This window comes from Coturnix japonica, unplaced genomic scaffold (genome assembly GCF_054131305.1).
Source record: "Coturnix japonica strain WE unplaced genomic scaffold, WE-NBRP24 Scf062, whole genome shotgun sequence".
In the NCBI taxonomy this organism is placed as follows: Eukaryota; Metazoa; Chordata; class Aves; order Galliformes; family Phasianidae; genus Coturnix; species Coturnix japonica.
In genome coordinates, this window is record NW_028188965.1 from 759724 (window position 1) to 772743 (window position 13020).

Consider the following 13020-nt stretch of genomic DNA (forward strand, 5'->3'; position numbering starts at 1 on the left):
AACTGAAGCTGGGATTTTCTCCAACACAGAGGCAGGATCTTGCACTTGTCTTTGTTGAACTTCGTGAGGTTCACATAGCCCCAGTCCTCACGTCTGTCCGAGTCTCTCTTAATGAAATACCTATCCACCAGAGTATCACATACATCACTCAGCTTGGTGTATTCCCTAAACTCAGTGCCACCCATGAACACCAAGCCAATCCAACTTTGTTAAGCATTGCCTTTCTAGGCAGGACACCTCTGCTCTTGGATTTTAGACAGTGTCTCTCAGATTAACTATTCATCTAGGGAGGGCTCAGATCTCAATTCACACTGTTGTCCCTGATGCCACCGGTTAACTTTGACTCCTCTGGAACCCTCTCCAATTTAGGTCTGGGAAATGTGCTTGAAGAATGGATGAAAAGACAAATGTAGAGTGGTAAAATCCAAACACAGATTCAATCAGCTGAGCACTGGCAGGTACAGAAATGCCTTCTGGCAATCCAATGTCTTGCCTTAGCATCTGGAAGTAGGAAAATATTCAACGTTGCTCATTGCTGATGTGTCACTTGAGGCTGCTCATAAACACCAGTGTTAAACTGCACTCCCACTATACACTCATCCAGCTACAAATATCTCTTCCAATTATAAGGGGTTATGAGGGAATTCAACACCTTAGGGGATCAAGAAGGCTCACACTAGGAGGATATTACACAAATCTCCATTCCAGTAAAAAGCTTCTCACCATGAGCAGATTAGCTGACTATCCAAACATAGAATGAATGTGAGGGAAGAAACATGAGGAGACTGAGATTACAATGCAGCATACATTTTATTGTGCTAAAAGAAGGAATCAAAACAGTGAAAAGTTAAAGGCTGCTACAAATACAGCTGACAAACATATTGGCCACCAGGAGGAAAACTAGAGGAAGATGGGATGCATGTCTTCCCCATCACAAGGCAAGTGGAAGAAGAAGCAGGGCCATCTCCACTTCCTTCAGGATGAACCCATGGCACAGGACAGCAGGAGACAACAAGGACCACTGATGATGAGAAGAAAGCAGGAAAAGAAGAAAACATCTGCTGGGTCTATTGACAAACAGCACAGGCTGGCACCTTGATGTCCCTTTTTGCTTTGAAGGAGAGCAGCAGGGTGCTCAGCACATCCTGGTCAGCAGCTCTGTCACAGTCCAGCACCAAGCTTTGGGTTTCCTGAAGGATGTGTTCATGGGATGAACACCTTAGCAGGGCAGGCACCTCCTGCTAGAGAAGCGGCTGCCCAGGCCAGAGAGGCCAAAGCCACCAGAGGAGATGGGCACTCCCTCCTCACTCAGGATGCTGCCAACAGCAGCAGAGGTGGAGGATCCCACAGCGGTGTTCTGGGGGAAGGAGCTGAGGATGGGTCCTGGCAGGGTCACGACTACGGGAGAGGGCTGGATCACCACGCGGGAGTCCTGGCACTGGCGCACACAGGGCTCGTTGCAGCTGTTGGCCAGGGGGGTCGGGCCACAGGGACGGCACAGATCGTAGCAGGACATGGCTGTGGGATGGAGGTGGACCTGGAGAGAGGACAGGAAAAACATAGGCAGTGTGAGCTGCAGCCTGGTTGTCTGCTCGCCTAGAGAAGAGGCATAGGCATGAGAGAGCAGGGATAGACAGTACAGGGACGAAGAGAGGCTTAGCAGCCCAGATCCCCAGAATCACCCCAGCAGAGTCAGCCCAAAGCCTTCTTCCACCACCTCCCACACTGTCAAGCAGAACAGAGCTGCTGAGAGCAGCAACAAGGAGTAAAGCTCACACTAAGGTCTGCAAAGAGGCAAAGACTCAAAGGAGGCAAAGAGAGGAAGAGGACAAAAAGAGAAAGAGAAGAGAGAGGAGAAATCCACTGCAGCTCACCTTGTTCACCAAGGATGAGAAGGCAAGTGAAGTGGATGAAGGAGACTGGTGCTGGACTGGCTTTTATACTGATCTGGACCGCCCCAGGCCCAGAGGCAAGCCATGCATATGGCGTATTAGGGCAAGCTCATTTGTAAGCAAAACAACACAATTATAGAAATTGATGCCTTATTTCTCCTCCCTACAACGCTCTGTCTCCATTTCCATTTCCCCATTCATGACATGCCCATTTTGCCACTCAAACTCTTTTCAAGTGACAGAATTAGAGGCCTAAGCATTTCTGAGGAAGGAACTCAAAAGCACAGCGAGAAGATGAAGGCAAGAGGATGGAAATGGCCAACGCTCTCAGCTGGTGACAGCCTCTCATTCCAATGAAACTTGCTTTAATGCTTTGCCCTAATGCTTGAGATATCATTTCCTTACAAATATGGCCTTAAATGCCAAACTCCTGTCAAGGCTCATATGCAAAGACCAGTGTGCCCTTCATTTCACCCATCTACGTGCTCAGGCTGCATCAGCTGTGAGCACTCCACAGATGGCTGCTCTGCTTTTTGGCTCTAGCAGTTGTACAACATCAAGCATTGCTCTCAGTGGACCTAAGATTCACTGTTGTTGTTCTCTCCTCTGTCTGCAGCTGAGAGAGGTCCCCTGATATCAAAAAACACATGTTTCAGAGGAAAAGAGGTTGCTCTCACATAACCAGGCATTACTTGACAGCTCATCATAAATTACAATGTGTGACATAATCAAACACAAAGACTGGGCAAAAATTGAGCAGCTCTCCACCACCCCCATGTCCATGCCTTGAATTCTGCTTTGCCCTTACATCCTGACATAACAGCACACACCAGCAAACACATAACAACATTTCAAGGCTGCAAACATACCCAACTACATACAAGTGAGATCTTGACATGCCAGCATGGGCAGCTGGAACAGCAGCAGCAATCAAGGTTGTTCCAAATTCATGTACCAAAGGAGGACATCAAGCTCTATGCAGCGTTGGCCTGAGGCAACAGGCACCCAGGGGCAACACACCTCAGGCTCCAGCCAGGCCACATCCCACAGCAATGACAAAATGCCCTCCACAATTATGCTGGGACTCCACCAGGCACAGGCAACTCTCTAATCACGGAGACACAACCAAATGTCTCATTTAAGAAGATGAAGAGAATGGAAGCCAGGAGCCACACCACCAAAGGGCCTCACTGCACATTGCCTGAGCAAGGGAGATGCAGAAATGCCAAGCAGGTCCACCAGAGACCAGCTCAACCATCAGATTCATAGGGGTACAGCAGCACTGACACCAGGAAGTCAGGGCACAGCTCAGGGTTAGGTGCTGTGACAGTAACATGGGCCAACAGTTCTGAGCAGAGCCAGAATAATACACACAGACCCAAGGAGGAGCTAGGAAAGCACTGGGCAGCTGTGCATCCAGACCAAGGGGACCATGGTGGGGCATAAACCGACCTGTCCCAGAGTAACAGAGCCAGACTGCTGCCCCTGGGCTGGAGAGAAGGCTGAGGGCACAGTTGTAATGCAGACCCTGGAGTTAATGGGTGTACTGGGTGACTCCAAGTGAGCATGATGAGCACCAATGGGCTTCTAGCACCTTTTAGAGCATTGATGTGCCTGAAGAGGACATTTCCTATGCATCCAGTATAGAGGACACCATCTTCTTCTGACAAAGAAAGGGCAGGGAGGGCATCTTCTGGGTGCAGACATCATTGCATGTGGTAGGGTATGACACAAAGCAACACGCCAGCAAGACTACCAACAGTTTACTTCTCTCTCTGATGCTGGTGATCTTCAGTCTGAGGTAGAAGACCCAGGAAATACAATATTTTAGCCAGGAGAAATTTATTATTTCTCCCTTGTCTGTGCTATTGTTGTTATTGTCATACGCTACCTGGCTAAACCTCCATGTCCGCAGCATGTTGGATCTGTGCACATACAAGCAGTGGCTCTGCAGAGGTCTCATATTCCTCAGTATTTCAGGAATTGAGCTGTAGGCACAGAGGGAAGATGTGGGAGCAGAACTAACACTGAAGTGGGACTGTCAGAGTGCTGGAAAGAGCTGCCCAGACAGCTGGTGGTCTGTCCTTCACTGAACGTATTCCAGACCCACCAGGATGTTTTCCATGCTGACTGTTCCAGGGAACATGCTTTAGCAGGGGAGTTGGACTAGATGGTCCCCTGAGGTCTCATATAACCCCATCATTATGTTTCTGTGATTCCATGAACTGATCTTTACAGTCCAAGACATCCCATTTCCCATTGAGGAATATGACTGGGTATCTCAACAAGGAAGGAACACAAGGAGACTGAGATTACAATGCAGCGTAAACTTTATTGAGTCTTAAGATAGAAATGAAGCGATGCATGATGGAAGGGATCTGGTCCAGGCTGCTACAGGAGCAGCTGGCACACAGAAACTCCATCACCACGATGGGATTCAGGTGCTTGTCCCTCAGGAGACAAGAGGGATAAGAAGCAGGGCCATCTCAACTTGCTTCAGGATAAACTCAAGGCATGGGAGCTGTCCCATGGATGATGAGTAGAAAGTCCAAGATGAAGAAGACTTGATGGCAGCATTTTCAGGCAGTCAGGGTTGCATTCTGGCTTCCCTCCATGCTCTTCAGGAGTGTGCAAGTCTGCTTAGACCATCTGAAAACTCTTGCCAGCAGTTCCATCCTCAGTTCAGCATCAGGCTTTGAGCATCCTGGGCAATAGGCTCAAGGGATTCTACATCCTCCTTAGCAGGGCAGGCATCTCCTGCCAGAGAAACGGCTGCCCAGGCCAGAGAGGCCAAAGCCACCAGAGGAGATGGGCACTCCCTCCTCACTCAGGATGCTGCCAACAGCAGCAGAGGTGGAGGATCCCACAGCGGTGTTCTGGGGGAAGGAGCTGAGGATGGGTCCTGGCAGGGTCACCACCACGGGAGAGGGCTGGATCACCACGCGGGAGTCCTGGCACTGGCGCACACAGGGCTCGTTGCAGCTGTTGGCCAGGGGGGTCGGGCCACAGGGACGGCACAGATCGTAGCAGGACATGGCTGTGGGATGGAGGTGGACCTGGAGAGAGGACAGGAAAAACATAGGCAGTGTGAGAAGCAACCTAGTTGTCTGCTCAGCAAGGAGGGAGGCACAGGCTGTGGAGCAGAGATAGACAGTGCAGGGAGATAGAAAGACTTGGCAACCCAGATCTGCAAGAGCCCCAGAAGAGTCTGCCCAAGACCTTCTCCCTCCTCCCCTAACACTGGCAACAGAACAGAGGTGGTGGGAGCAGCATCAAGGAGCAAAGCTCACACCAAGGTCTGCAAAGAGGCAAAGACTTGATGATGGCAAGAAAACCAAGAGGAGAATCAGAGAAGAAAAGAGTGAGGAGAAGGCCACTGCAGCTTACCTTGTTCACCAAGGAGGAGAAGGCAAGAGAAGTGGATGAAGGAGCCTGGTGCTGGACTGGCTTTTATACTGTTCTGGACCGCCCCAGGCCCAGAGGCAAGCCATGCATACGTAGCTGTATTAGGGCAAGCCCATTTGTATGCAAAATAACACAATTATAGAAATTGATGCCTTATTTCGCTTCCCTACAACACTCTGTCTCCATTTCCATTTCCCCATTCATGACATGCCCATTTTGCCACACAAGCTCTTTTCAAGTGACAGAATTAGAGGCCTAAGCATTTCTGAGGAAGGAACTCAAAAGCACAGGGAGAAGATGAAGGCAAGGGGATGAAGATGGCCAACGCTCTCAGCTGGTGGCAGTCTCTCATTTCCCTGCCACTTGCTTTAAAATTTTGATTTAATGTATAGGGCCCCATTTCCTTACAAGTATGGACTCAAAGGTCAAACTCCTGGCAATGCTTATCTGCAAAGACCAACACAACTTCCATTCAGCCATTTATGCATTCAGGCTGCCTCAGCCATGAGCAGTCCAATGAAGGCTGCTCTGCTTTTTGCCTGTAGCTGTTCTATGACATCAAGCGCTGCTTTCAAGAGACCTAAGAGTCAGAATAATATGGGTAGGATGCAGATTGATTAGGTGATCTTGAAGGTCTTTTCCAAACAGAGCAATTCTATGATTCCATCATTCTAAGCCTCACTGTTGCCCCTCTCCCCTCTGTCTGCAGCTGAGAGAGGTCCCCTGATGCCACAGTAGGAACAGTTCACCATAAAGGACACTGCAGTCTGATAAACATGCATTAGAAGACCAGTCCTTGTGAACTACGATGCCTGCCACAATCAAACACAAGGACAGGGCAGAAGTTGATCAGATCTCCATCAGCCCCATATCCATGCGTTGCATCCTGCCTTGCCCTTACATCCTGACACAACAGCACACACAAACAAACACACAACATTTCCAGGATGCAAATAAACCCAACTAGATACAAGTGAGATCTGGACATGCCAGTATGGGCAGCTGGGACAGAAGCAGCAATCAAGGTTGTTCCAAACCCATGTGCCAAAGGAGCACATTAAGCTCTATGAAGTGTTGACCTGAGGCAGCAGGCACCCAGGGGCAATGACTGCCCAGCAGGCGATACCCAACAGACACACCTCAGGCTCCAGCCAGGCCACATCCTACAGCAGTGACAAAAAACCCTCCACAATTAGAATGGGACTCCACCAGGCACAGACAACTCTCTAATCACGGAGACACAACCAAATGTCTCATTTAGGAAGATGAAGACAATGGAAGTCAGGAACCTCCATGTCTGCAGCAAGTTGGATCTGTGCACATATGAGCAGTGGCTTTGCAGAGGTCTCATATTCCTCAGTATTTCAGGAATCGAGCTGTAGGCACAGAGGGAAGATGTGGGAGCAGAACTAACACTGAAGTGGGACTGTCAGAGTGCTGGAAAGAACTGCCCAGACAGCTGGAGGTCTGTCCTTCACTGAACGTATTCCAGACCCACCAGGATGTTTTCTATGCTGACTGTTCCAGGGAACATGCTTTAGCAGGGGAGTTGGACTAGATGGTCCCCAAAGATCCCTTAAGACCCCATCATTTTGTTTCTGTGATTCCATGAACTGATCTCCATTTACACTCCAAGACATCCCTTTTACCATTGAAGATGATGGTTGGGTTCCCCAATAAGGAAGGAACACAAAAAGACTGAGATTACAATGCAGCATAAACTTTATTGAGACTAAAGAAGAACTCAAAGTAGTGCATGATAGAAGTGACCTTGCCCATGCTTCTATTATGGAAGCTAGCACTCAGACACCCCAGTACCACAATGGGATTCAGGTGCTTGTCCCTCAGGAGACAAGAGGGATAAGAAGCAGGGCCATCTCAACTTGCTTCAGGATGAACCCAAGTCACAGAACAGGAGGAAACAATATGGACTCATGATGATGAGCAGAAAGTAGAAGAAGAAGACAACTGGTAGCAGCATTTCCAGACAGTCAAGATGACATTGTGGCTTCCCTCCATGCTTTACAGGGGAGCAGAAGGGTGCTCAGCCCATCTGGAAATGCTTGCCAGCAGCTCGATCCTCAGTTCAGCATCAGGCTTTGGGCATCCTGGGCAATGGGCTCATGGGATGAACACCTCATCCTTAGCAGGGCAGGTACCTCCTGCTAGAGTAGCGGCTGCCCAGGCTAGAGAGGCCAAAGCCACCAGAAGAGATGGGCACTCCCTCCTCACTCAGGATGCTGCCAACAGCAGCGGAGGTGGAGGATCCCACAGCGGTGTTCTGGGGGAAGGAGCTGAGGATGGGTCCTGGCAGGGTCACCACCACGGGAGAGGGCTGGATCACCACGCGGGAGTCCTGGCACTGGCGCACACAGGACTCATTGCAGCTGTTGGCCAGGGGGGTCGGGCCACAGGGACGGCACAGATCGTAGCAGGACATGGCTGTGGGATTGAGGTGGACCTGGAGAGAGGACAGGAAAACACAGGCAGTGTGAGCTGCAACCTGGTGCCCTGTTTGCAAAGGGAGGAGGCACAGGCTGTGGAGCAGGGACAGGCATTGAGGGGAGATAGAAAGACTTAGCAACCCAGATCCCCAAGAGCCCCAGCAGAGTCAGCCCAAGACCTTCTCCCACCTCCCCCAACATTGGAAAGAAGAACAGAGCAAGCGGGAGCACCATCCAGTAACAAGCCTCACACCATGGTTTGCACAGAGGCAAAGGCTCGATGGAGGAGAGAAAAACAAGAAGAGAAACAGAGAAAGAGAAGAGTGAGGAGAAAGACACTCCATCTTACCTTGTTCACCAAGAGGAGAAGGCAAGAGAAGTGGATGAAGGAGCCTGGTTCTGGGCTGCCTTTTATACTGGTCTACTCCACCCCAGGCACAGGGAATGCTTTGGATGCTAATGTTTACAAATAGATCATCTTGCATGCAAAACACTGACCATTACAGAAAATAGTGTCTTTTTAAAGTTCTAGTGATGCTACCATTTTGTATCTCATTCCTTGTCACACCCATTCTATCATTCCCATTCCTCTCAAGTGACTGTACTGCAGTCCACAATATTTCCAGTGAAATGGACACGTAGGCACAAGCTGATGATAGAGCTGGAGATGATGACTTTCTCTTCACTCCAGGGGATTTCAACCTGTGACTCTGGGGCCTTGATTTAACAAGGTTGGGATGACTGAGGTAATTCTTCTAACCATGAAGCTTCAGGCTGGACTTCAGTGTCTCAAGGCCAGCATCGTCACTTTAACACTATGGTTACTCACATTCTGTTAAAAATCACCTTTCCAGTCAGGGCACTTCTGCTCTTGGGTTTTGGAATCTCTCTCCAATTAACTATTGCTCTTGGCAGTTATGGGCCAGGCTCTTCTTTTGCAAGCTTGCTTCTCTCCTTCATACCTCCCTGCCCTAAGTAGCATAGTTCCAAGAATAGGGAATGTAGACGGTTGCACTCCAGTGTCTCCTTGATGGTGACCTATGATAAACTTGGAGGAATCCCAATGACAAAAGCAAATGAAGGCAATTGCTACAAGTCCCTCCACCTGCCCATGACTTTAACACAACTCGTGCTTTGCCCATCCAGACTGACAGCCCAGTGGGTACAACCAAATACTTGGTAGGATTTTTACCAGTCACCCTATCCCATTCAGGAGCTCTGTAAGTCTTTACAAAGACAGATGGATGATCAATGGCACCAGAGGATCCCCCCGTACCACTTAAGAAAGGATCAGAGTGGCAGGAGCAAAGCAGGGGCTGTGGAGGACAAGAGTGTGGGAAGGAGGACTAAGACCAAAGTTGATGGTGAACCACTCCCTCAGTCTGTCCAGCTTGGGGCCAGTGTGGAGGGACAAAATGAACCCTGGTTTGGGACCTCCCCAGGCACAGTCTGCTCAGCAGCTGAACAGTAACTCTGGAGAAGCCCTGTGGGGATGCTCCAGATCCACTTCCCTTCAGGGCATGATGATATGCATATAAGGACGCCACAATATATTGTGCTTTTAACTATTGCTCCACCAGGGGTGACCATTCTCTTCCTCCTCCATTCCTGCACTCTGCAGTGTCTTCAGGAGTCATCACAGATGCTGCTCAGTTCCTCAGATGAGAGGATACCAGCTCTGTGTTTCCACCTCCCACTTGTAACCATTATATCCAGCCATGCTCAACACATACCTATAGTAACAAATCAAAGTAGGGCTCAGAATTCAACAGTGTTGGCCTCACTTTGACTTCTTTGGGACTCTCTCCACTTTGAGGGTTTGGCAGATGTGCTTGGATGAGGTATGGGCAAATGAATAGTCTTTAAGCTGCAACATCCAGTCAGAGCTTTGCCTCTTTGAACATTGGTGTCAGAAAAACACATTACAAAAATTAAAATGCTTGCTTCATCAGCTGAAATGCACTATGAAAACCTTTTTTCTTTATATATATAAGTTTGAGAGAGTACCTGGACTCTCTTGGCATACCTTGCCTAACTACATACCTATTCTCATCTTCAGTTACCCTGAAGTGTTCAGCTGCCTTCAGGGTAACCTAACACTCTACATGGAAAGCAGGTCCAATTAGGACTATAAGCACCCAGTCTTGTCCAACCCAAAGCATCACATCAAGCCCCTGACAGATGAACCACTCATCCCAACATGAAAGGAATACAAGGAGACTGAGATTACAATGCAGCATAAACTTTATTGAGTCGGAAGGTAGAAAAGAAGCAGTGCATGATGGAAGGGATCTGGTCCAGGCTGCTATGGGGGCAGCTGGTACTCAGACACATTTCCACCAGAATGGGATGCAGGTCTTCCTCCCTCACACTGTGAGAAGGAGAAGAAGCAAGGCCATCTCCACTTGCTTCAGGATAAACCCAATGCATAGGACAGCAGGATACAAGATGATCTTGTGATGTTGAGAAGAAAGTAGAAGAAGAAGACATCTGCTGGTCATATTCCCTGATTGTAATAGCTGGGAAAGGTGCTCAGCCCATCTGGAAATGTTGGCCAGCAGCTCCGTCCTCAGTTCAGTGTCAGGCTTTGGGCATCCTGGGCAATGGGCTCAAGGGATGAACACCTCATCCTTAGCAGGGCAGGTACCTCCTGCTAGAGAAACGGCTGCCCAGGCTAGAGATGCCAAAGCCACCAGAGGAGATGGGAACTCCCTCCTCACTCAGGATGCTGCCAACAGCAGCGGAGGTGGAGGATCCCACAGCGGTGTTCTGGGGGAAGGAGCTGAGGATGGGTCCTGGCAGGGTCACCACCACGGGAGAGGGCTGGATCACCACGCGGGAGTCCTGGCACTGGCGCACACAGGGCTCGTTGCAGCTGTTGGCCAGGGGGGTCGGGCCACAGGGACGGCACAGATCGTAGCAGGACATGGCTGTGGGATGGAGGTGGACCTGGAGGGAGGACAGGAAAAACACAGGCAGTGTGAGCTGCAACCAGGTGCCCTGTTTGCAAAGGGAGGAGGCACAGGCTGTGGAGCAGGGACAAGCATTGAGGGGAGATAGAAAGACTTAGCAACCCAGATCCCCAAAGTGCCCCAGCAGGGTCTGCCCAAGACCTTCTCCCACCTCCCCCAACACTGGAAAGCAGAACAGAGCTGGTGGGAGCACCATCCAGGAGCAAGGCTCACACCATGGTCTGCACAGAGGCAACGACACAGCGGAAGCCAAGAGAGCAAGAGGAGAATCAGAGAAGAAAAGAGAGTGAGGAGAAATCCACTGCAGCTCACCTTGTTCACCAAGGATGAGAAGGCAAGAGAAGTGGATGAGGGAGCCTGGTGCTGGACTGGCTTTTATACTGGTCTGGACTGCCCCAGGCAGTGAGGCACTATTTGCACTCGTAATATGTTTACCAACAAGGTTATATTTTATGCTTAGCTTCCCAATTATGTAAATATTTTGGTTGTTTATTTTCCTTGCAACGCTTCCTTTTTATTTCCATTTTCATTACATTTCCATTCCCTCATTCAGTTTCCTTTCACGGTCCGATATTATAGGCCAGTATTTCCACTGGTAATTATGCTAAAATCAGGCCATTGTTTTTCAAGTCAGAATGTTGCCATGTTTTCAGGTGACATCAGCATTTTACCCTCCTGAGGTTTGCCTTTATGCTTTGTTGTTATGAATGTGTTTGTGTTGTTTGGGTTGGTTTTTTTTTTCATTATAAACATACAATTAAAGAGCAGAACTGGCTGAACCTTTTGCTCTTAATTCCCCCAAGGACTTCTAAGCTTTCCTAGGCATCATTTTTACAACAGGGAGAATGTGTCAGGTGTTACAAACTCCCTATGTGATATGTCACTGCACTCTGTCAAGCTAGACTGTCTGCTTTGCCTTTTTAACTCCTTCAGCATTGCCCGGTGATCCCCCAAACACCAGACCATGCATCAGAAAAGAAGGATGTTGATCTTCCAAGGTCAGTAATAGCTAAATTCTACTGCTATCTTATAGAAAGCAAAGCATAACAAGAACTTTTTGTTTCTTTAGAACTCTTCCTTCTTTATTTCCCATGTTTCCATGCCTTGGATCCTTTTTTACCCCTATATCCTGACACTGCACACAGTGACAAACACCCAGCAACATTTCCAGGCTGTACATATATCCAACTAGAAACAAATGAGGTCTGGGAGTGACACCAAGGGACAACAGCAGGAGTCAGGGCCATCCCAAGGACATCCCAAGGAGGACATCAAGCTCTATGCAGTATTAGCCTGAGTCAGCAGGCAACCAGGGCGAGCAACTGCCCAGTGTGTGATACCCAACAGACACACCTCAGGCCCACAGTGAGGACAAAACGCCCTCCACAATTAAAGTGGGACTCTACCAGACACAGAAAACTCTGTAATCATAGAAGCACAACCGAATTTCTCATTCAAGAAGATGAAAGGAGCTTCTAGGGCGACAGAATGTGTTCATGTAAGCAAATCTCTATTCAGAGTAAGTCCTCGGTGTGATTGCAATACAGCATCTCTGCATGAAGAAAAAGGATTTTATTTGTACTTTAAGGAATCTTAGTCCTCCTCCAACTTCATGGTAAGGGTGTTGTCTTCCATCCCTGGGTGTATATTTTGACATGACCTGTATCCAGTAAAAAGGCACAGAATACCTTAAAGCATAAAGCAAAGTGGATTTTTACTGAGTCTCCCAAGCAGAGACACAAGGGTCTTATGAATTCTTGCTGAATATAAGTTAGAATAGTAGCCATCAAATACAATAGTATCCATCAGGCATAGAAATATACTTTTGTCAAGAGGATACAGCACAAGAGTGGACTCTCACTCTGCTTTAAACAGGACTACAGGGCCAGGAGATAAGGATTGCCCATGAAGTAGTAGAGGGAAGAACAGCAGGTTCTGAAAAGAGAACTCAAAATAGGAGCTATAATCTGCCATTAGAGAGATGCTATAGATGCCAGCTTATCTCTTTGACTCTTCTTGGACTCTGTACTTCGAGGGTTTTTCAGGTGCTCATGGAGGGATGGGAAGAAAAATATGCTTAGAATGGTAATATAGCATCAGAACAGAGTCAACCAGTTAAGCACTAGCCTCAAAACCATACAATCCAGCAATTCAAACGTATGCATCAGCAACTGAAAGACAAGATCCAAACCTTGCTTGTTCTTTAAATGAAATTTAAAGGAGCATATGGAAACACTTGGAGGACATTGCCAACAATGTGCTTTACTCCGGCTCTCAACCAGTTCACAATGTCATCTCCAATGTCCA

General features: G+C 48.5%; 4 protein-coding genes across 4 annotated transcripts; all 4 read right to left on the reverse strand.

Annotated features, from left to right (window-relative positions):
- Positions 1-797: 797 nt before the first annotated feature.
- Positions 798-1905, reverse strand: LOC107324370 (feather keratin 2-like). The gene is made up of 2 exons (XM_085533754.1): positions 1875-1905; positions 798-1537 (listed from the first exon to the last, which is right to left on the reverse strand). The coding sequence occupies exon 2, from the start codon at positions 1514-1516 to the stop codon at positions 1220-1222; it is 297 nt and encodes a 98-aa protein (XP_085389880.1). The 5' UTR covers positions 1517-1537; positions 1875-1905; the 3' UTR covers positions 798-1219.
- Positions 1906-4216: 2311 nt separating this feature from the next.
- Positions 4217-5357, reverse strand: LOC107324451 (feather keratin 2). The gene is made up of 2 exons (XM_032449194.2): positions 5280-5357; positions 4217-4948 (listed from the first exon to the last, which is right to left on the reverse strand). Exon 2 carries the CDS (start codon positions 4925-4927, stop codon positions 4631-4633), a length of 297 nt encoding a protein of 98 aa, XP_032305085.2. The 5' UTR covers positions 4928-4948; positions 5280-5357; the 3' UTR covers positions 4217-4630.
- A 1648-nt stretch (positions 5358-7005) lies between these two features.
- On the reverse strand, positions 7006-8142 carry LOC107324453 (feather keratin 2-like). Its single transcript, XM_032449197.2, has 2 exons — positions 8091-8142; positions 7006-7758 (listed from the first exon to the last, which is right to left on the reverse strand). Exon 2 carries the CDS (start codon positions 7735-7737, stop codon positions 7441-7443), a length of 297 nt encoding a protein of 98 aa, XP_032305088.2. The 5' UTR covers positions 7738-7758; positions 8091-8142; the 3' UTR covers positions 7006-7440.
- A 1825-nt stretch (positions 8143-9967) lies between these two features.
- LOC107324449 (feather keratin 2-like) lies at positions 9968-11145 on the reverse strand. Its single transcript, XM_015884475.3, has 2 exons — positions 11026-11145; positions 9968-10690 (listed from the first exon to the last, which is right to left on the reverse strand). The coding sequence occupies exon 2, from the start codon at positions 10667-10669 to the stop codon at positions 10373-10375; it is 297 nt and encodes a 98-aa protein (XP_015739961.2). The 5' UTR covers positions 10670-10690; positions 11026-11145; the 3' UTR covers positions 9968-10372.
- Between the last annotated feature and the right edge of the window lie 1875 nt (positions 11146-13020).

Excerpts from the sequence above, each read along its gene's own strand:
- LOC107324370 (XM_085533754.1), bottom strand. The coding sequence starts at position 1,516 with ATGTCCTGCTACGATCTGTGCCGTCCCTGTGGCCCGACCCCCCTGGCC.
- LOC107324451 (XM_032449194.2), bottom strand. The coding sequence starts at position 4,927 with ATGTCCTGCTACGATCTGTGCCGTCCCTGTGGCCCGACCCCCCTGGCC.
- LOC107324453 (XM_032449197.2), bottom strand. The coding sequence starts at position 7,737 with ATGTCCTGCTACGATCTGTGCCGTCCCTGTGGCCCGACCCCCCTGGCC.
- LOC107324449 (XM_015884475.3), bottom strand. The coding sequence starts at position 10,669 with ATGTCCTGCTACGATCTGTGCCGTCCCTGTGGCCCGACCCCCCTGGCC.